The sequence below is a fragment of the Durio zibethinus genome, chromosome 16 (genome assembly GCF_047325235.1).
Source record: "Durio zibethinus cultivar Kanyao isolate XHJ-2024 chromosome 16, ASM4732523v1, whole genome shotgun sequence".
Taxonomy (NCBI): domain Eukaryota; kingdom Viridiplantae; phylum Streptophyta; class Magnoliopsida; order Malvales; family Malvaceae; genus Durio; species Durio zibethinus.
In genome coordinates, this window is record NC_143177.1 from 1184013 (window position 1) to 1207285 (window position 23273).

A 23273-nucleotide genomic window follows, 5' to 3' on the forward strand; every position below is an offset into this window, starting at 1 on the left:
AATTCTTCTATCATTCAAGCTTATTAATTGCAAAAATTTAACATGTAGATTTCACATTTTCTTTTTAATAATTGCAGGAATCAAAGTGGAATAAACAGCTGGAGGGATTCTAAATAAGTATATTAATTTTTCAACAAGAAGTTCTTTGAAGAACCAAATTGAGAGGGGCAGTTGTTAAAATTCATTTTGTAGTGTATCAGTATGCCATGCAATCTTAATTTAAGTGGTTGTAGAAGTAAGGTTTGAGGGGCAGTTTCTTTCAAGTAAGTTCTCAAAGGAACGAATAAACTTAATTTGATACTTATCGGGTATAAAATAGATCTGCTTCTCTTTTTTTTTCTGAGTCAAATTTTCTCCTTACTATTAATGGAATAGAAAAATATTAATCCTTTCTCGTAAAGAATCCACTCGAAAAGGAGAGATATTTCAATGCAGTAAAGTTACATAGTGTTTGATAAAGAGGTATTTCCATGACTTTATCTTGGTATCATGTTCATACTATCGTATTGAATGATCTTGATTGTTTGCTTTTTATTCGTATATTGCATATAGCTCTGGTTACTGGTTGGGCCGGTTCAATGGCTCTATATGAATTAGCTGTTTTTGATCCCTCCAATCCCGTTCTTGATCCAATGTGAAGACAAGATATGTTCGTTATAATCTTCATGACTCGTTTAGGAATAACCAATATAAGTATACATGCATTATGTAGTTACAGGCCAAGTGCAGGACTGAATAAAATATAACTCACCTCAAACATTCATCATTTCGGCCAACCTAGTCCAGAACTCCAAAAACATGTTCATGTCCTTTCAAGAAATCAGTTACTCCACAATGCCTGAAACACGTAACTGAATCTGAGAATCTATTAATGTATAAAAGAAAACAAGCGAAAAAGAAAGTCAGACAACCTCAAGAACTTCAAATGCAATGCGGCAGCAGCTGCAACTCCAAGATTAAAAGAGAAGCAACATCAGCTAATCCAGGTATACTTGAGCTTTTCGGCTTAGAAACAATGCCTTCTATCCGTGTAATTTCAAGTATGGACATTGATAGTATCATGGCATCTGACAGGTATTGGCTACAGGAATAACCAACAGCATGGAGCTTGTTCCTAGAGATGACAGTGAAATGCATCAATTAGGAGTTGCAAGTATTGAAGGTGAGAGTATTCAGGTTGGTAACACAAAAGTTGACCCCTCTGAAGCACAAGGAACTTCGTCAGAAGTTACCACCAAGGAGTCCCCAAAGGGTGGGCATGTTCTAAATGATGAATCTCAAGAGCTCCCAGGAATCAAGTAGACAGAGGCAGACCATCTTGACGCTTCTACTGTTGAACCAAACTCATCAGAAACATAGCCATTTTCACTGCAATCTGGCGATTCTGATGCAAAAGAGCTTGTTTGTAGGTGTGAGGTTGTTCTTGTTGAGGCCTGCAATGTGGAATCAAATCCCATAGAAGGACCATCCTCGTCACAAGTCATCCCGGATGAATCTGCCAATCCAGAGCTTACGGATAATGATCAAGTTAGAAGAACTGAGCTCCAATCGCAAGATGATGCTGAGGCTTCTCAGCAGCCTAAGGTTGATGTCTCAAATATGGAAACAGACCCCACAGATACAAAAGTTCCTTCTCCCCAATGGGAACACGATCATGAACCTTTGTTTTGATCCCCTTCGGATTGAACTGAATCCTTATTTCAAATTTGTACATATTTATCTAATCTTAGTTGTAAATCCCTCAAGTTTTGAGCTGGAAGCCTGAGCATTAGAAAACAACTGGTCTTTCAACTTGCTTCTCCGTTGGTTGAATGAATTTAGAGAGGTATGCTGAGCAGTATAATGAACTAACTATTTGCTGATCTTCCTTGTGTTTCTCCCTTTTTTTTTTAAGGTTAGGAGGTATATTTGCAGTCAAATTATCCGTGAAGAGATTTTACATTGAGGTTCAAACGAAGGATTTGAGCAGTGGGTAGGGTTTTAATTTGAACCGGTTAATTTCAAACAAAATTATTCAAAATTGAATTTATTGAATTATAGTGTTATTTTATTTCGGTTTCATTAATTTTTTTAAAGAGTCATCGATTTATAATTTATACAATGTAATTTTTTTGTTAGTTTTGCATAATTTTTTAATTTTTAATTTTAATCGATTCATTGTATGAGAGATAAATAAAAAAAATAGTTTAATCTCATCTCTTGAATTTATTAAAATTATTAATTAAAAATATGTAAAATATAAAATATTTTACATGATGTAAGTGATTGCTTTTATTTTTTAATTAATTTAATAATAAATTATATTTAAATAAAATTATATATTTTATTTTTTATTTTTTAATATTTGAAACAAATTAATTAAAATCATCCAATATTATTCATATATCAAAATATAAATTTAAAATTTTAATAATTTATGAATTAACAATTCATATATTTTTAGTTTTATATTTAAATTTTGTTATATTTCAATTAAAATTTTAATTAATTAAATTCAAAAATTAAATTAATCAAAAATAAAAATTCCTTTAAAATTATATTTAATAACTAATCAAAATTAATTTTGTGATTGAATCGATTTGATCGATTAATTTCATTAAAGTGAAAATTTTTAAAGTCAATTTTACTCAAAATGTTATCTTTTAATTTATTTTTAAAAGTTAAAAATATTATATTATTTTAATATTTATTTTCAAAAATAAAATTAAGTTTCAGTTAGAGAATTTTCTGATTCAATATTTATAAATCATAATATTATAAAAGTAGTTTCTATTTGCACCCAAAAAAACTCTCCACATTTTATTTTTTATTACAAAAATACCCCTAAATAAAATTATGACAAATTTCCTCTAAGCCATTCATATACTCATGTTTTCTTTTTTTTCTTTTTTCAAAATTTTGTACTTTATAATTTGCAAAGTTTTTAAAAATTTTCAGATTTACTCATTCAAAAGTTTTATTTGCATTTCTTAAAAGCTTTCGAATTTATATTTTTGATTCACATTTTCAAAAATTTCTATAAATTTTCAAAAATTTTAAAAAATTTTTGAATTTATATTTTTAAAATTCATGATTTTATGCACGATATTTTATTTCATATTTTAATTTCTTTAATATTTAATCAAAATCTAATAAAATCATAGGTAACTTATTTTTAAAATTTAAGTTTGAAGACTTGATTAATTCTAAAACTTGTAATTTTAAGGTAATTTTTAGGTTAGAGTTTGAGACTTTAGATTAAATTGGCAATGCATAGGGAATAGGAGAAATGGGTTGTGAAGGGTCTTTAAGGAAAATTAAAAAAAAAATGTGATTAGGGGTGTAATGAATAAATTTAACTTTTAAAATTTGACTTTAGAATATAAATAGTAATTGGAGGGGGTAATTTTAGGGGCATATGTAGAAAATCCCTTGTAAGCTTTTATTGATATGATTTTAAATACAATTAATTTTTTTCTATATCCATTTTTTTATTCTTTTAGATGAATTTATTTATTTATTTTTATTTTAAAATTTTTGGATATATAGATCCGATAAATTATATATTTTATCAGATTTTCATATTTCATAAGTTAAAAATATTTATATTTAGATTTAAGAAAAAAAAAGTTAAGAAAAAAATACTTTCCTTAAAATTTTAAAATTTTGAATATACAAATTCAAAATATTTTTAAAAATTTTAAAAAAATTTTAGAATTTCTAAATTTGTAAATTAAAAAATTTTAAATTTACAAAACTGAAAACTTGAAAATAAAAAAAGTGTGAAAAGAAAGAGTAATTAAAATTTTTTCAACAAATAATTTCATTTAAAATGATTTTGAATAAAAAGGTGAAGAGAAAAAATGTGGTGTATTTAAAATTTCTTCATCAAAATGTAAGGGTATTTTTGGAAAAAAAATCCTCCCAAATTGACCCTCAATTTGACCAAAATCACAACTATATCCGAAACACAAAATGTCAAAAACAGAGTGGCAATAAAGGAAATTAGTCTTACTCAGATGCTTTGTGTTCTTCCCTAATTTCGTACTCCCCTGTCCTCTGGCTCCAGCCCCTCTCTAACCCTAAAATCACCTTTCTTCTTTAGTGCTTTTCACCCTTCCATTTTGGAATTCAGAAAACAGGCAAGTTCCCCTTCTCTGTTTCTCGTTTCTCTGCTTCTCCGCTCTATCGAAGGTTTTTTTTTTTTCGAAAATTTTAACTTAAAATCCAACTGGAAGCATGAGTTTTGCTTCGTTGAATTGCATATGTGCATGTTTCTTTGTTTACGTTTGCTAATGGGTCTTATGGAGTTGGTTTATTTTAGTTGTAATAAAGGTAGGGTTTTTTGGGGTTTAGGATTTGAGATTCAGTTTTGGATTTTGGGGTTCCAATGTTGTTTAGTTGTTTTGGGGGTTTGAAATTGTATATAATTAGGGTTTTAGGTCTTAAAGTTTTGACTATTATTTCTTTTATTTTTTATTGCTAGAAAGAGGGAATTTATTTAGTTTCTCTGTTGCTTTAGCATATGGATTAGTATTATGATAGCAATGTTAATGGAAAATGTAATGATTAGGTGAAAGATGTGAAATGCTGGAATTTTAGAACTCATATTGATATGAATGGATTTGGGATTTTAATTTTCTGTAGTTCACTGTATTATTCTTAGGTGTGTACTATGGTCTCATTTTAGGCTTTCATGTTTCCTCGTGATGATATTTTCGACACTTTTCCTGGGTTTTCGAAGTAGGTGTGGTTGCTAGCATGAATTATGATTCGTTGGTTTGGTCACTCCACTCCAGAATTGTGAAGACTTCATTTTCGTTTTCATATTTTGCTACAACCTTTTAGCTTTCACATTTTCATATCTCTCTGAGGTCTCTATTGAAAAAGTTGAATTCTAACTTGTTTGTTCCGTGCAATTATTTTGGTAACTTCATGTGAATTGATGCTGCAAGTACCTTGTTTTCTTCCCCCTTTCATGTTGCCTTTGCATTTATGTTTTCATGCTTGCAAACCCACTTATTATGTAAAATGGGATATTTGTTATGAAATATCAGATTTTAATTTATTTCTTTTTCTTTGGCTTGGTCAAATTGAGGTTCTTAATTGGTCTAATTTCATAAAACTACTGCAGGACCCATGAGGAGGTGGGAGATGAGTTTCTTGTCTGGTAGTTAAGAGATCCTGGAGGAAGAGTACAAGATATCTGTTATAATTTAATTACATTAGTCTATTAAAGCAATCATTAGCTCTTTTTGTGTCTGAAATTGATTCAATCAGCTCCATTCTGAATTCTATCGGATGGACTGCAACAAGGAAGAGGCCATCAGGGCCAAAAACATTGCGGAGAAGAAGATGCAAAGTAGGGATTTTTCTGGGGCTCTTAAAATTGCTGCCAAGGCCCAACAACTTTTTCAGGATCTGGAGAATATATCTCAGATGATAATGGTGTGTGATGTGCATTGTGCTGCTGAGAAAAGATTGTTTGGTAATGAGATGGATTGGTATGCCATACTTAAGGTTGAGCCAACAGCTGATGAAGCTACAATTAAGAAGCAGTATAGAAAATTTGCCCTTCAACTTCACCCGGATAAGAATAAGTTTCCTGGTGCAGAGGCTGCTTTTAAGTTGATTGGGGATGCACAAAGAACTCTTTTGGATCGAGGTAAAAGATCTTCTCATGACATGAAACGCAAAGTGACAGTTAATAGACCAGCTCCAGCTGCAGCATTCCGGCCCTCACAGCAGCCAAGTTGGTATCCACATGCAGCTACACAGAATAATTTCCATTCCAACTTTGCTGGTTTGAATTCTCAACAGCAGCGACAACAACCAACTCAAACAGGGTTCTCCAATGGCAGGCCCACTTTTTGGACCAAGTGTCCATACTGTACCGTTAGGTATCAATATTATACAGAAGTACTTCACAGATCTATTCGTTGTCAGACTTGCAACAAGACCTTCATTGCCTATGATTCAGGGGCAGTTCCACAGGCAACTAACATGAGTCAGCCAAACTTTCCCCAACAAAGAGTTGTGCAGAATCAGGCAAGTTACACAAGTCAACCAAAATTTCCCCAACAAAAAGTTGTGCAGAATCAGGGTTTTTGCAAAGTTGATGAAGGATCTCAAAGGAATTTCACTGCTGAGAATGTTTTTGAAGCCTTTTCTCCAAATGCAGCTCGCACTTCAGAGGTTGAAACAGGAAAGGTGAATGGTAAAAGAGTAAGGAAGCAAACGGTTGAATCCAGTGAGAGCTGTGACAGTGAAAGCAGCAGTGAGTCTGAAGAGAATATGGTGATTGATGACAATGGTGATGTTCTGGCTGGAAAGAAGTTTGATTCTCAAGTAGAGCAGAATGTGCGGAGATCTGGTAGGTGTAAGCAACATGTTTCATATAAGGAAAATTTAAGTGATGAGGAGGACATCGTTAGTCCTCCAAAAAAGGCTAAGGAAAGTGGATCAAACTGTGCAACTGAAGAGAGTGAAGAAATGCCGAAAGAGGACGAGTCTAAACAGAAAAATCAATCTGGTTTAGCTGGTGAAGTGAAAGAAGATAAGAAAGCGGTGGACCATAGTGAAGGTAAAAGTTTTGAAGTGAGCTTAGCCAATGGTAAGAAGAATATTGGGAAAGGATTTGAAAAGGAAACAGCCAAAGAGGATGATCTTAAGCAAACTAGCAAAGCTTATGCTGATGGTGTTAAGAGAAATCCAAACCCTATTTTTGATGACTCTCTATCTGATTCGAGCTTCAAAGAAACAAAAGAACCCCTGCTTTTTGAATTCCCTGATCCAGAGTTTAATGACTTTGACAAGGAGAATAAAGAAGGGTGTTTTTCAGTGGGGCAGATTTGGGCTTTGTACGATACACTGGATGCCATGCCTAGATTCTATGCTCGGATCAGAAAAGTCTTCTCTTCTGGGTTCAAGCTGAGGATAACCTGGCTAGAACCTGATCCAGATGATGAGAATGAAATAAAATGGGTCAGTGAAGGTTTGCCAGCTTCTTGTGGTAAGTTTAAACATGGGGCCGCTGAAAACGTTGAAGATCATCTTATGTTTTCCCATTTGATATATTGGGAAAAGGGAACCTGTAGAGATACTTACAAGATATTTCCAAGAAAAGGAGAAACGTGGGCACTTTTTAAGAACTGGAATATCAAATGGAGCGCTGATACTGGCACTGACCGGAAATACAAATATGAATTTGTTGAGATCTTATCAGAGGATGCTGAAGGTGTAGGTATACTTGTTGCATACTTGACTAAGGTTGAAGGCTTTGTGAGTGTCTTCTGTCAAATGAGTAAGGATGGAGTTGATACATTTGTAATTCCACCCAATGAACTATTCAGGTTTTCCCACAAGGTTCCGTCCTTTGTGCTGACTGGTGAAGAGAGAAAAGGAGTGCCTAAAGGTTCCTTTGAACTCGATCCAGCTTCATTGCCTGAAGAAATTTTTGTTCCCAAGGACTTGAAGGTGGATGGTGATGGCAAACATCTTAATAGCTTATGTTCGAGTGCTTCAGAAACAGTGAAGCCAATGATGGGATCTGATAAAACTGCTCCTTCAGCTTCGACCCTAGAAGCCTTTGAAATTCCAGAATCAGAATTCTACAATTTTGATGCTGACAAATCCCAGGAAAAGTTTCTCGTAGGTCAGATTTGGGCATTGTACAGTGATGAGGATGGCTTGCCAAAGTACTATGGTGAGATTAAGAAAATTGAGTCCAACCCAGTTTTCAAAATACATGTGAGATGGCTTCTTCCTTACCCATCAAAAAACACAATCGAGTGGTATGATACAGACATGCCCACTTGTTGCGGGAGATTTAGGATTAAAAAGGATTCCCAGGCCTACTCCTCCACTGATTCCTTTTCTCATAAGTTAAAAGCAGAGCCTACTGGTAGGAAGGATGAATACACCATCTTACCTAGAAAAGGAGAGATCTGGGCGTTGTATAGGAACTGGACTCCTGAAATTAAATGTGCTGACTTGGAGAACTGGGAATATGACATAGCACAGGTTATGGAGGAAACTGATTGGTGTATAAAGGTTTTAGTTTTAGAGCCTGTGGGTGGCTTCAATTCTGTTTTCAAGGCCCAAGTAAAAGGAAGATCTAATGTTACAGTTGAAATCCCTCGGGTGGATCAGATTAGGTTCTCTCATCAGATTCCGTTTTTCCGGCTAACCAATGAGAGAAATGGCAGCCTAAGGGGCTTCTGGGAACTTGATCCTGCAGCATTGCCGGTACATTATTTTTCTTCATAGTTATGAGTAGCAAGATAACAAGTCTAGTGCGGTCTCTTTTCTTACACCTTTATGTGTACATTACATGCTCTTCTGGTCAGAGGGTACTTTTCCCACAGAGGCTGATGTCTAAAACAGAACAACTTTGGGCGAAAGTCTCATTTAGTGAGGTGTAACTGGATGCTTAAGTTCTTAATCCCATTCAATCATGTTTTGATGTGAAATGGAACCTTAAATATCTGTTGAGCAGTGAATGTAATTACTCTCTGGTTATAGCAGACCAGTTTGTTAGAAGTCCGGTTACAACTTCAACCAGCTTGACTCTTTTGAGGATGTGAATGTATCTTCAACCCATTTAGCAGCAGCCAGTCCATAATAAGAAAAGAAAAAAATGAAGATGAAAAAAGGGGCATTCAGTGACCATCATACCAAATGACCAGATGCCCTTTTTTGTTAAATTTTGAATCTTTTTCACTTTTTCTTATTACAATAAATAAATAAATAAGAAAACTCTACTATACAGCTGAGGAAGGGTAATAAATTCCTCCTTGTGATAAAGCAAATGGGAAATTCAAGACTGAACAAGAAAATAAATGATGGCAATGAAAACTAAAAATGCTTGATCTTAAAAAAAAAAAAAAAAAAAAGGAAAAAGAAAAGAAACTCTGATATTTGTGGCGCTAATTTTGCTTCAGTAAAATTATAATACAACGCTTCTTTCTTCCAGGGATTATCCAATAATATGCACCAGACTACCCCTTTCTTCCAAGGCATCATGCTATCAAAACAAATACAATTGATTTTTTTTACTTGAATTCAGTATACTTCAGCAACAAATGTATACACACTAAGGCCTCAGTAAATAAGTAGCATAAAAATGCAGGGCCTTCTCATTCACTAGATCCGATCATACCGGGTTAGAATTTTGCATAACCTGAACTCGCCGACCAAAACAGTGGATATACAATGAATTGAGTGTCATAGTTATCACGAAACTTAACATTCCCGAAAGCATTATAGCAAAAACAGCATTCAGATGGAGCTGCAAAGACATTGATCAAAGGCCTCAATCACAATTAGTAGATAAAAAGCTATTTCATGCATGTAGTTTGAATTATCTCAAGACAACGCATTTAATTTCAGTTTCTGGATGCATTCATGTAAATCCTCCGGTACAAAGCATTCAAAACATTTTTATTGATACCAGTAATGAGAATTGCTCGCAAAAAGAAGCTAGTTTTCGAGAGAGGGACATCACAGTCAAGAGTAAAGGATAGAACAAGCTATATTATCATGAAATTTAGTAGATTGAGCAGAATAGTATATAATGCTTTTAATTATTGCTCACCACGCTATAGAATATATGGACACTTAATGCGACAAGTGCGAATTCAAGAGCTGCATATGTCCATATATACTCCTTCATTGCTGCAAGCCAAACAAGCCAACATTAAGACAATCACAAATCATAAAGAAACATAAACTTTGAGGGTCAGCCATACCTAATATGACTGCAAAGATAGATGCTAAGAGGCCTAGGGTAAACGCAAATGGCGCTGCAATCACAATTGCTTGAGTCTTCATTTTCTTAATCTACAAAATGACAGCGCATAAAATCAACATTGTCAAGCCAGTGAGGATGATGATCTAAAATAGAAGGCCATTTGTCTATAACTTAACGAGGATAAAACAGTGACATTAATATAAGTTTGCAAGTATAAGTAGGAATGTTGGAGCAATTCAACATATGCATGTGTTGAAACTTGAAAGGCTAAGCTGAAGCCGGGTCTTTCCCTTTTCATATTGTGCTGAGTACTCCACAATTCTGATTGTGTCTCTTCATTTTATTTTCAGACAAGTCAAACTAATGTCGTATCCAGACTACCCAAATCAGTAATAAATATTGCTAACAACATGTTGGCCCATGACATTTTCGGCTCTTCCTGCTTATTAACTAGGTAGAACCATTGAGTGACTTCATAGGCTTGGATAACATTCAAAGTCCACAAAACAAAAAGATCAATTCCAGTTTAGTTTCTCGTAAGGCAAAACAGCATACCAGTAGCCGCTCAAGGAAGAAGAAATAGCATATTGTGCTAATTAACACGAGCACCACAAAATCCTGCCAGGCACTGCATATTTGAGGTAAGTATTTAAATTAGAAAAGAGAAAACGGCTAATTCTCAAGAAACTATTTTGCTGTAGAAGAGTTATTAATGTTATATTGTAGCCTTGCTCAGCAGTGAACTTGGTATTGTGCTACTAAGCACGGAATTCTAAAGGAAAGAGAACAATGCTTGAGAAATGAAACAAAGATCTAATTTAAGCAAGCATTTGAAGAGAATGCCATTAGATTCATCAATGCGTCATAGTTAAAGATCAACCATAATTAGATGCAAGATAACTAGATTAATAGCTGATACTACCTCAAGGTTTCTGATGGTAAGCTTTGAGAATTAACGTTCTGTCTATTACCCCTCCGAGTAGTAGTAGGCACACGCAGCAAAGTTACAGGTAAGTTCCGCACTTCTTGCCCACATACATCACAGTTTTTGTTTCCTTTTGCACTAAACCATTTAACAGCGCATGCCTTGTGCACAAGTTGGAGGGCACCTTTGCAGCTGCATTCCATTTTGAGTGTATTTTCCTCTTCACATTCATCAAAACAGATTCTGCACACAGCTTCCTCTTCAGGAATCTCCTCATCACTGCTTTCCACAGGAACAGGATTAATTTGATCTGCAACCCCATAGGAACATGAAATCGACCTCAAAAATCAAGACCAATAAACCAAAAATAATTGAAGTCAAATGTTGAAAATACTGAGTTGCAAGTTCAGACAAATTTGCATGGTAAAATGTGCTAGAATAAGCAGCTCAAAATTTAGTATAGTTTAATTACTTTGTGTAAACCAAGCCTAATACTGCAGTTAATCATGTAGAAGTACTTTTTGTTGCTTTTGAAAAAAGAAACAACTCATTCGATTTATTCAACTTAAATTGGGGGAAGAAAAAATTGAACTTTGATATTAAACTACCAAACTACTTGACTCCATTTGCTAAAAGATGTCTCATGTCAGACAGGTGTGTTGACCTATGAGTTGAAGCAATGACACTAAAAGGGAACTCGAATAAGAGGAATGCTTGCACCACTACATACCATCATGGTTATCTGCTGGGACATGCTCTTTATGGGAATCAAACGATGCAGATCTTACTATAACAATATTTCGTCCGGGCATTGAAAGGGACCTTGAAACCGCAGCACGCGTTGCTCCTTTCTGCATAAAATTTACTGTAACCATCTCACAATGCATTTAAATTATTTTTACACAACTAACTTGGAGCTTTTTCCCATATAAATATGGGGTAGGTAGTTAGCCTCTAAATAAAGCCTTAGAAACTGAAAATTCATGGTCATTGTTAAAAGGAAATTTTTTTACTTTTTCCATTATTACAACCACATTTTCAGTTTTCACCATGCTGGTCTAATAGAGGGCTTAAATAAGGTGAAGGATCAGTGAAAGGCAGTTGATTTCCTAGGAAACAACAAAAGTTGGTCTTGACATATTGGAAGATGTAATCTTTTGGCATAATATATATGCCAATACCCAAATGTTGCTCCAGACAGTTAATTGAATAAAAATTTCAATAGCTACAGTGAGCAAAACTATAATACAAAGTTCATAAAATAATCAGAACCATATGATACATACATTTGATTTATTCTGTTCACGAGCCATTCTTTCTGTAGCAGGCATGGTAACTGATGGGGATAAGTTTGATGCAGGTGTAACAGGAAGAGATGTACATTTTTTCCAATAAAATGGGGATGGAAGACCAGCCATACTAGAATTTTCAGCACCTGTCTTGCTGTCAGGAGTGAGGAGGGAGCTGCTTTCACCATCAGCTACAATACCTTTTTTCTTGAAGCTTAAGCCACGCAAGAAGCCTCCTGATGATGAACTACTTTTACCGGAACCCTGGGACTGAAGTAAACCCTTTCCACTACGGCTACCAAATCCTAGTGGTCTAGGGGGTATTTGAAGTGAAAGATCCAAGCGTCTACCACTTGTTCCAGGCTTTGAAAGTTCATTATCTGAGGGTTCCAGAATTGGAAAATTTGCCTGCATGTTATGAAGGTTTAATTCAACTTCAAGTAATTTCATTAATAAATCTACGCAGAACATTCACCACTATAAGAAATCATATGAAACCTCTGATCAAAGAGGATGCCAATTACAAAGCCAGAACCTTTTTCCTAGATAAATGATAAAATCGAAAATCGGATGCCATAGATGCCAAACATCTAGAGGCTAGATCCAAACCCGTATTTCATATAAATGTTTTTGTAGATGGTCATTAGTCATGCTTAATTAATTAACAGCTCCTAAATTTCAGGTCTTAGCTTGAAGAAGCCTCAGTTTGGATCTATAAAAGGACAAGGTAAACACAAGGGAGACGGTTATTGCCTTATGACACAAAACATAAGGGTTGTCCATGCTTAAGCATTTACACACATTTCGTGTCCCTGCTCCCATTCTTTCCAATGCTCAGAAGCAACAATGCTTTATTGCTCTGATTATTTTTAGGAAGAGCTATAACAAAGAGAAAAGAAAAAGCAAAAGCAATGATTCTAACAATATGCATACATATCAGAATGTTGCCTTTTAAGAAATTGGATCGCCCTCCCAATTCTAATGCTAATATGCTGTGTTCAACAACTCAAAAAGAAGTAACCAAAAGGAAAAATAATGCTGCTAGTCATTGGCAATGTACTTAATAATTAGGATATAAAACCACTAACTTGGATTAACAAAAAACAATATAAAACCATTAAGGAAACTAACAATTAAATGGTCCCAACGTACTCAAGAATATGATAAGAAGATACGCTTAGTTATATGGCAGAAGCAATAGGTTGACAATAACCAATAAGAATTCCAAATAAGGGAGCAAACCCAAACTTAACTATCAAAACCTTTTCCTTTTAAGGGAAAAAAAAACTATAACTAGTTATTTGCTTTAGACCTCTAATACTAACAGATCAAACAGATATCCAAGCATAGAATTATCTTCAAAAAGGCTTTATAGAATCCGAGACTTAACTCAATTGGTTCAAGCAGCCACTAGGAGCCATCTCGGCTACGGCCTCCTTTGTAAAAGGAAGCTTTATGCACCATAAAAATAAGCTAGTAAAAGACACCCTAAAACATTGAAACTATCAGCAATCTCAGATCATAAGACAACAACACTGACTTAACCAAATTTTAAATACCAAAGCACACAAGCAATCTAGTTTCAATCCAATAGAAAGTATCACTTAATGAAATTAATATTATAAATTCACATCTTAAAAAATATTGAACCAAAAACTGAAAACCCTTCAACAAGTTTCTAAGTGCTAATTGATGAACATTTAGAAGCCCATCTCTGGAAAATAAAGCAAAATTTTATTTTGTTCACATATCTATATATAGAAAGGTAAAAAAAAAAAAGAAAGAAAAGAGTGATCAAGAAGAACCTGAGAAGAACCCTCAGCAACTCCATTGCTGACAGCTTCAGCTTCAGTTGCTTGCATTGTTAATTCTTGGATAAGTCCCCAAGAAACCCAACAAATGAAATGTAAACAAAAAAAGAAAAATTAAATAAATAAATCACTGGTACAAAATTAAATAAAAAAGGAAAACAATTGATGCAACCCAGCAAAGATTGGGAAATGAAGAATCCAAAGACGGTGCAAAGATAGTAACAGAGGAAAGAACAAATCTAAAAAAAATCTTTCCCTTTGTTGTAGGATATAATAATTATTATTTATATAAGATTAATAAGAAAATATTATGTTATTTTGACTAAGAAATGGGATTGTGTGGTTTGGTCGGGGTCAATTCGGACGATGGCGAGGAACTCTTGTCTGAAAGCTAGACCAACGTCCTTTGTCATTTCTTTTTTGTTTGCTTTTCCACTCACTTGCCATTATATTTTGCTACTCGCTTTGGGTGGCGGCCACGTAGTCAATGGTGTCAATTTTCTTTTTACTTCTTATATTCCACTTGATTTTTATAAAAAATTCCTTTTTAATTCCTTAAATTATTAAAATTTAAATGTAATTATATTTTAATTTTTTTATATAAAATTAGTGATACAATATTTGAAAAAAATTGTAAAATATTTGTAGTTGTAACACCACAATATTTCCACGTGAGAGTGGGCTTTGGTGTTTGTAAATGAAGCAAGTGGGAGGTTGGAATTAAATGGGGAGTTGTGGTATAGGTCCATGGTTACTATCATACATTCATTACTGCAAAATAGAGAGGAAATTTCCCAATTACAAACAAACCTCTATTTAATTGGTTACCCTAGATTAATTTTTTTTTAATATGACAAAAATAATTCGTATCAAATGAATTTTGATTCATTTTAATTTAATAACGTTAAATTTATTTATGAAAATCAAAGGTTGAATTAAAGGTAAGTAAATTTTTTTTTAAAATTAGAGTCAAATAGAATCAAATTTTAAATAACACCATCTCAATTTTGACTTAGATATATATATATATAATTTTTATTATTTATTTAATTTTAAATATATATTTTATTAATAAAATTATTATTTAATATTTTAATTAAAAATATTAACTTAATATATATAATTAAAATGTAATTTACATTAAAAATAATATTTTATAAATATTATACTAAATTAAAATTATTAAATTAATTTTGAATTGGATCTATTGTAGTTTGTAATTAAATATACATGTCAAGTATAAAAAAGTAATATTTTGATGTCAAATTAGATCGAAATCGAGTATGAATATTAAGAGATCAGGTCAAGCAAAAGCATGCCCTAATCCGTTACCATTTCTATTTTTTTCACATTTTTTTTAATAATGTTTGGGGAGAAAAAAATATAGAAAAAGGAGCAAACGACGGAAGAATAAATAATTTGTTTTCCTCTCTTTAGATTGTTGTAAGTAGATTTATAATTTTTGTATTTATATTTGTTTATTTTGTATTAAATACGTGTAAAAATTAAAATTATCATATTATTATTCATGTTCACATACTAAATATAAAATTTTTTTGCTAAAATTTTAAACTAGATTATTTTTGTATCTTTTTTTTTTTTGCATTGTGTAACTATATCATATTTAAAATTATCAAATTTAATTATAAATAAGGTTGATAAAAAATAAAAAATTAATTCAAATTAATCCAAATATTTTATTCGATTCAAATCTATTTTGATTATCAAACATATTTATTCCATTTATAAGTTTAAATGCTAGTACAGTTTAGCTGGATCAAAATTTATTGCTTTTTTTTTTTTAAAGTTCCAAATAAGTGTTATTTGTGTGCAGCAAAAGGAAAAATGAGTATAAAGTTTATTGATTCCTTCCATTTTCAGCATGCCATAATTAATACTTCATATGAAAAAAACGGTAGTTATTGTTTTTTCTTTTCTCTTGTTGTTTTAGTTTGATGTCTATAAGATTCATTATTGTTGGGGTTGAAATGTGTTATAATTACCATGTTATTGTTGTTAATTTTTGTTTATGTTAAGCTTCGAGCTGAGAGTAAAAGTCTTGAAATCATACAAGAGAATGAGAGTAGTTAAGAGTAAAGGTATGAAGTATTTTGTGCACTGACACTCTGATATTCAAATCAGAGATCAGAATGATGGAAGTTGGAAGAAGGGTAGAAAATAAGGAAATAAGAGAAAAATCAGATGGATGGATAATACTTGTGTCATGGGTCGAAACTTAAGCTTCGAATCCGTACGGTTTCGAGATCTGGGCATCCGCTCTTCCGACGTCTCGGATCAGCCTATCTGTCACAATTCATACCTTTATGAGATATTATCCGCTCTGACTCCCTGAACTTACGGTTTTATCCTACAAAAAGCGTCTTACAAGACAGAGGTGGTGTGAACACTTTTATACCCCAAGAACCTTCTTATTATGTTTGATGTGAGATTCAGCACTTAAATGATTTATTTAAAGGCAAAAAGTAAGGGGTTCGTGAGGTATAATAGTGACGTAATCAAATTGACGTAGTACTCTATATGTTAGATATATTTGACATATTAGATCGGTTTAAAAATTTAAAATATTCTTAATTATTTACTGTCAGTCTCTAATTATAAAAAAAGATCAATTTATCCTTTGAATCAAAACATAATCTTAACAAGATCTATTTTTGAATTTTTCTTGGAGTTATTTTGATTATGTCAATTTTTAATTCTAATAAACAATTTTTTTTTGTCAACCAAAGAATATTGAATTCGTAATTTTAGTAATTACAGCAGACTTGAAACATTCAACAACAAATGGACCATAGTCTTTGCAAGATCAGAAATTAAAAAAAGAAAAAAGAAAAGAAAAAAAAAGTGGGAAGTATCCGATTCTAAGTTTAGTGCTCATAGCACTGAAAAAAACAAAACATCATTTAATCCAACCATTGAGAAGTAGTAAACAAAACTATTTTACTAATGAACTTATAATTAGTCAATTCCATTTTGCCCTCTGCAAAAGCAAAGGAATCAAACATTGATGGAGTTCCTAATTGCGAAGGGTCTTCAAAGAAATGATTCCCTAAATTCCAAGAGACATGGTGGTCAAGTGGTCAGAACTCTCTTGTCTGTTTCTTGATGAGAAGTTAAAATATCATTGTAACCCTAATGCTAGATCTATATTTATATAATATAAAATATTAAAATTTATATATTTGTATCATATTTTATATAAAAATTATATATTATAATTTTTATTAATATAAAAATATAAAAAAAAATATTTTTTATTTTATTAAATTTAAAATAAAATATTATCTGAAACTATTTTAACAAAGATCAATCCAAATCTTGGCTTTAATAATTGCGTTCTGGAGTCAAATTCTAGAATAAATAAAAAAAAAAAGGTCTGTCGTGTCACATGTTGTTCTCTTCCAAGGACCAATAAGGACTTGAGGAGTCAACAGGCTGCTTTGCTTTTCTCTCTTTCTTCGTGTCAAAAGGAGCAAGACCATAACTTGAAAAAGTGCTAGCAATGGATGGATGACATGAAACCCACCAATAAAAATGGATTTTGAACCCAGAACCTAACATTAACTGGAAAGGTGAAATGAATGGTTGTAATCAATGCTCAACAACAATAGATCTGTTGGATGGTTTGAAGCAACTTAATTAAATTTTAGATTCGACAAGAATATGTTTAAAAAGGATATAAATATGAATAAACACTTGATAGAAACAGCAAAACTTACCTAAAGAAAAAAAAATTTGAAAGTCTTAATAGAACAGTGACGAAATTTATATTCATGGACAACAAGAATGGAATGGTGGATGTTTCACGCTTCCTCCTTGTTGAAGATAGCGGGGACTCTGAGCTCGATTACGGACCAATCAAGCAGTGTCAAAGCATGGAAATAGCTGCTGCTGATCATGAAGATGATGCAGAGTCATGTAGCTGTGACACAATTAGTACAGAGAAACTTGATGATTTTTATGAAGTAATTCTTCAACTTGATGAAGACCAAGCAGATTTCATTGATTGTAAAGAGACTGCACCAGACCGGAGCAATTGCAACGTGTGGTCTATAGATAAAGCTTTGGGATGTGTATCAGCTGATCAGGAGGCAGAAGATGAGGACCTAAGGTCTGGTATCAATTTCTGCAGAGAGGCAATGGATGCTATGGAAGATAGGTTGTTTTGGGAGACTTGCATGGCAGTTGGATACCCTTAAATTGAATGTTAGTTCTTTTCATCCTTATTTTTTCTTCAATTTTTTTATACAAAAATAGTCGTGATTTAAAGATAGGAGAAGAGGTTGACAAGTACTCTAATCAAAACTTCAGACATATTGGATGCTATCTTAATAAACCAATTGAACTATACTCCGAGTTCTTCTTTATTTTGTTTTAATTTATTTTGAGATAGGTTAGAAAATCACTTGTACTTTTCTGGGAAAATGGAGAGAAAAGCCTTGGAAAGATTTGACTTTATCATGTATAAACAGTTTTTTCCTGAAGAAATCTGGAGTTTGAGGCTTTATATATAGTCTACATATTAAAAGTTCCAGCCTCAAACTGGAACTCTACTCTTTTGAACAAGAAAATCAGGCATCAACAATTGAACTCGAACTTTTAATTATAAATACTTAATTACATATGAATTGGTTTTGTATTTAAGCACATAAAAAAAAAAAGAGACCGTAATAGTGAGGTTATAATAAAAGAGAAATTATCTGCGAAATGTATTTTTAAAAAAATAATTTAATTATGAATCAGTATTTGATATATTATTAATATAATTTTTTTAATTTCATAAATAAAATTAAAATATTTAAACTTAAAATTTCATTGACAATAGATGAAATAATTTTTCTTTAAATTATTAATAATTATTGGCTTGTGATATCTAAATAAAATATTTTCCTCATTTGACTATTCATTCTACCATTAATATCCAAAAAGATTTAGGGTATGGGTTTTGCTTTGGGTTGAGAATTAAGGCAAGATGAAAACAAGCTTTTTTTTTTTTTTTTGGTTTCGTTTCTCTCTTTTGATCTACTGCTGACACTTCTTAAGGTAGATGAAGATTTGGAACAAGAGTTGTTGTCCCCCCCCCCCCCCCCCCCCCCCCCAAGCAAAAAAGATAAGAGTCAAAGCTGAAATTGAAATAAAATGTGATATTTCTTCGGTACATATCTGAAGAAGCTGATCCCACGAGCAATACTCAATTGAAGAAATGTCAAAATCAAGGAATATAATTGCTTAATTTATAATGTTTTAGAGGGGTATACCTGTTCTTGGGCCGGCGGTTCATTTGAATTCGAAAACCTATTTTAAATTTTGAAAGGATTAGATATGAATATTAAATTTATTAAATGAGTTTGAACAAATAAATAAAATTTGATCAAATAAAAAGGTCAAGCTTAGATTTTACTATTTAAGGTTTGAGTCTGACTTAACTCGACCTAAAAATTAAAAAATATATTGTTATTATAATGGACCAAAACTTATTTGTTTTATTATTTATATTAAGATAAAATTCATTTCTTTTTTTTTACAGAATAATGATCTAATTTTAAATTATATTTAATAAAATTAAATTGAACTTAAACCCAAATGATTCATAAATTCAATTACAATTAATCAAATTAGTTAAATTAATAATTAATTTTTTTTAATTTTAAATACCAATACTTTGAATGAATTTCGATTTTATTATTACATACAAAAATATATTTGGACAAAAAATAAAAACCAAAAAATCAAGTTGAACCGAACCTAAACTTACTTAAAATGATAAGATATCATAATAGGTCCGGCTCATAAGCAGTTTTAATCCTACCCCATACAGCACATATCAAGTTTCTTTTTTTTTTTGGTTGAAAATATCAAAGTTTCCATTAAAAAAACCAAGCTTAAACAGGTTAGTAGCCAGAGAAGATTGGGTTAGACTTCCATTTGAGAGTTCTAAAGAAGATAAAAAAAGATTGTAATTCCAACAACCAAAATTTTTTGTTCTTAAATTACGGGTTTTATATATATATGTGTATATAAACTAACAAATGAAAAAAACTAGTTTAAATTATATTAATATTTTAAATTATATTAATATTATATATTTTTATATCATATTATCATATAATATTTAAAATTATATGTGAAACAAGGTGATATGATGAGACATTGTCCAAGTCCATATATACCTAACAAGAAGAATTCTTAAGTAGAGAGATCAGAGAGCAGCAACGTGCAATGCAAATGCAAATGTAAATTTATTTTCAGTCTTCAAATTCAAAGACCAGCAACGTGCGCCACCCTCGTCACAGTTGTGTTTTTGTGTAAACGCTAGCTCCACCTTTGATATCATATCATCCAGGTTTTAGCGAAACATTTCAGTCATCGTGATAATGGATTGGATCGATGTAAGTTTTGTTCGTTTTAAACTCGATCAAATATTATATTTATAATATTAAAATTTGATTTGATATTTTTTTAAATTTTTATATTCAAATTCAATCCAATCTAATATTATATAAATCGTATCTGATCTAATTTGAAATTAACAAAAATAATTTTTAATATAAATATAAAATTAAATAAATATATAAATATAAAATTAAGTAAATAATTGAAAAAATTTTTTATATATATCCGATCAAGTTAGGTTATGTTTGTCTAAATTCGAGTATGACTTTATTTTACAATTACCAAACTCGATTCAATCTAAAATTTAATTTTAAAAAAAAAATCAATCCTAAAAAATTAGTCAAATCAAAAACCAATTGGACATAGGTTGAGCTACCATCCTTAATCGTTAGTTCAAGTAAATCATGTCCACCACTCACATTTTCTTTTAACCAACCATACTATAAAATTATTTTGTTTTTCTTGGTTAGAAACTAAAAAAAAATAATGCGTTAGGTAACTCGATTTTATATACTGTTTATTAAATTTTTTAATTTTATAATTGAAATTAAGAGATAGATATATATTATTATATTTTTAATTAATTATTAAAAATTTTCAATATATCATAAAAAATATGTGTCGATGAATAAGATAATTTCTCAAAAGATAATATATGCACTCCCTAGTTTTCAAATAATCAGTTAATTAATTGTTCATTTCATGCCTAAAAAGGAAAATATGGTTGTTATATACATAATTTTTTTCTATTTTCATACAATGACACATTATGAAAATCTTTGTAAGAGCTCATTCCATTCTTATTATATATAAAATGCTGCTGACTTTGTTACTAATTTGTTAATAATGAGATTAAATTAAATAATATATATCATATATAAATAAAAATACTAAACATTTAATTTTAAAGTTTTCAAAAGGAAAATTATTGACTTTTTTTTAAGAGTGAGCTGTGTAAATTTATCAATTTCATAAATTAAGCATTAATATATATGAAACAAAATTGAAAATTTTGTGTTCATTCTTTATTAATTATATACAAATGCAAACAATTGGAGCTCCCCTCAATTGGATTTGTTCCCCTAAATATTAGTAACAGATTGATTAAAAAAAATCAAGTCAAATTAATCAATTATTAACACTAAAAAATAGAAGATATCCACCTCTTGATTCAGTCTTATCTGATTTTTTTAATAGGAGATGTTGGTGTCGAATTTTAATCTAGGGTCAAGACCTTGACTTTATAAAAGAGAAAAAAAAAGGTTAAGAGTAGAGGCAATGATTGTTTCTTGCGTTTGAACTCCAACACTCAAGTTAAAAATCGAAAAGAGGAGAAAATAAGAGAATAAAGGAAAATAATCAAATAGATAGATGGTACCTAAATGACTCTATTTATAGGCAGAAAGTGAAAGATCTGTAGGATAGAATAATTATATAATCAAATTGATGTGGCATTGTATATTTCAGATAGACCCAAAAATAAAAAATATCTTTAATTATCTGTTGACAAAATTTAGGTATCAAATTAAATCAAGATTTTTAAAATTTAAATAATATTCCACTATAATTGAAAAGCATCAATGATATTATCCCATTCTAATAATAGAAGACTTTTATAGTTGGATTGGTTAAGGAGGAATAAAAGAAAGTTGGGTCTTTGACAAAACCCTCAAACTATGGTTGAGGTGATTTTAATATTTTTAAAGTAAAAAAGTAGCTTCCAACACCTCCATTTCCAAGTCTATATAAAGGAACAAACTTGGGTTCTTAACCATTGATTTGCTCAATCTTTTATGTTCATTTTGATTTCAAAATCTTGTTGAAAATTAGGGCTGGATATAGCATTTCCATTCTCTTTGTTTCTTTTGCTTTGTTTGGAATTGTCGAGGTTTGTAATACAGACATGTTAGAGGTATAACTTCTACGATGAAGCATGCCCATTAGCTGAGAGGATTCTACATAACATTATTTGGAACAGAGCCCAAAGTAATACATCTTTGGGTGTAAAACTTATTAGAATGCAATTTCATGACTGCTTTGTTAAGGTAAGTTTCTAGGTTTCTTGGTAGCCAAGTTACATATATATATATACTGACTTTTTTTTATCTGAAATGTTTATTGTATTTGTTAGGAAATCAACACATACATGCAGTACCCATGCACAAACTAGCAAGCTTAAGTCAAGAATAAAAATACACAAATATATTTGTTTTAGTCAAACTCAAAATAGCTTACTCCAAACCTAATTTACTATAAAATAAATCTTTATAATTGAGAGACTTTTGAAATAAGAAAAGTCACTAAAAACACCTTACTCAAAACTTAACCCAAAACTCAATTACACTCTTTTAATAGCCTACTTACCTAGCTATTCTCTTAGTGTCTAACTATCTGGGATTACTAAACCTAAACCAAAACTAAAACATCTTATTTATAAGGGTGAAACCCCTTATGCATTTACTAAACTCTTAATATGGGATAGAAGACAAACTCAAAACTCTTATAACTTTCGATGTTGGATTCTAAGATTCAAGGTAAATTCTAATAAATCTTCCTTTAACTTGAATCTCCAAGCACTTCAACAGAATCTGCAAAGCTAACACGCTTATCTTTCTTTTTTTTTTCATCATAGGGATCCCAGTAATTGAGCCTCCATCAAGCATGTACAAGTGATTTTTGACCTTATTCCCTTGTAGAATCACACTACTATTCTTGTACACTTTCAACCAATTATTATTACCATAGTATATGTACCTTCGAGAAACTAATTCACTCAAAGTAATTAAATTGTAGCTATAATTGGTACAGACCTTACATGATGAAGCGTCTTAACAACATCATTGTGAGATCTAAGATAAACACTCATAATGCCTTGAATCTGTACTTTTTCGTTGTTAACAACCACAATATCTTTATACTTCTCATTTTCATCCAACTCCATAAAGTAACTTCTATCATTGTAAACATAGACTGTAGCAGCTGAATCTAAAACCTAACCTTTATCACCTTTCAAAGTTTGAGTCTCATCTTTACAAGTAGTTAAAATGATATCATCATCATAAGACATAACAGTAATAATATCATTTTTTTTTCATCCAATTTTTTAT

At 31.4% G+C, this 23273-nt stretch overlaps 2 protein-coding genes across 3 annotated transcripts; one reads left to right on the plus strand and one right to left on the minus strand.

Annotated features, from left to right (window-relative positions):
- The first annotated feature begins 3965 nt into the window (after window positions 1-3965).
- Window positions 3966-8520, plus strand: LOC111292534 (uncharacterized). Its single transcript, XM_022884964.2, has 2 exons — window positions 3966-4121; window positions 5114-8520. The coding sequence occupies exon 2, from the start codon at window positions 5281-5283 to the stop codon at window positions 8245-8247; it is 2967 nt and encodes a 988-aa protein (XP_022740699.2). The 5' UTR covers window positions 3966-4121; window positions 5114-5280; the 3' UTR covers window positions 8248-8520.
- A 360-nt stretch (window positions 8521-8880) lies between these two features.
- On the minus strand, window positions 8881-14012 carry LOC111292543 (RING/U-box superfamily protein). Of its 2 annotated transcripts, XM_089745119.1 has the most exons (9): window positions 13750-13939; window positions 13335-13432; window positions 11942-12352; window positions 11386-11506; window positions 10653-10965; window positions 10286-10358; window positions 9729-9819; window positions 9575-9654; window positions 8881-9268 (listed from the first exon to the last, which is right to left on the minus strand). In XM_089745119.1, the coding sequence occupies exons 3-9, from the start codon at window positions 12071-12073 to the stop codon at window positions 9134-9136; spliced, it is 945 nt and encodes a 314-aa protein (XP_089601245.1). In that variant the 5' UTR covers window positions 12074-12352; window positions 13335-13432; window positions 13750-13939; the 3' UTR covers window positions 8881-9133. The 2 variants fall into 2 exon arrangements, with proteins under 2 accessions (XP_089601245.1, XP_022740711.1); XM_022884976.2 differs by lacking the exon at window positions 13335-13432 and having other exon boundaries at window positions 13750-14012.
- Window positions 14013-23273: the final 9261 nt, after the last annotated feature.

Coding starts and splice junctions, on each gene's coding strand:
- LOC111292543 (XM_022884976.2), bottom strand. CDS start 13,806: ATGCAAGCAACTGAAGCTGAAGCTGTCAGCAATGGAGTTGCTGAGGGT. Junction 10,359..10,652: donor TTACCATCAGAAACCTTGAG/GTAGTATCAGCT, acceptor TCAAATATGCAG/TGCCTGGCAGGATTTTGTGG. Junction 9,655..9,728: donor TATCTTTGCAGTCATATTAG/GTATGGCTGACC, acceptor TTTGGCTTGCAG/CAATGAAGGAGTATATATGG.
- LOC111292534 (XM_022884964.2), top strand. CDS start 5,281: ATGGACTGCAACAAGGAAGAGGCCATCAGGGCCAAAAACATTGCGGAG.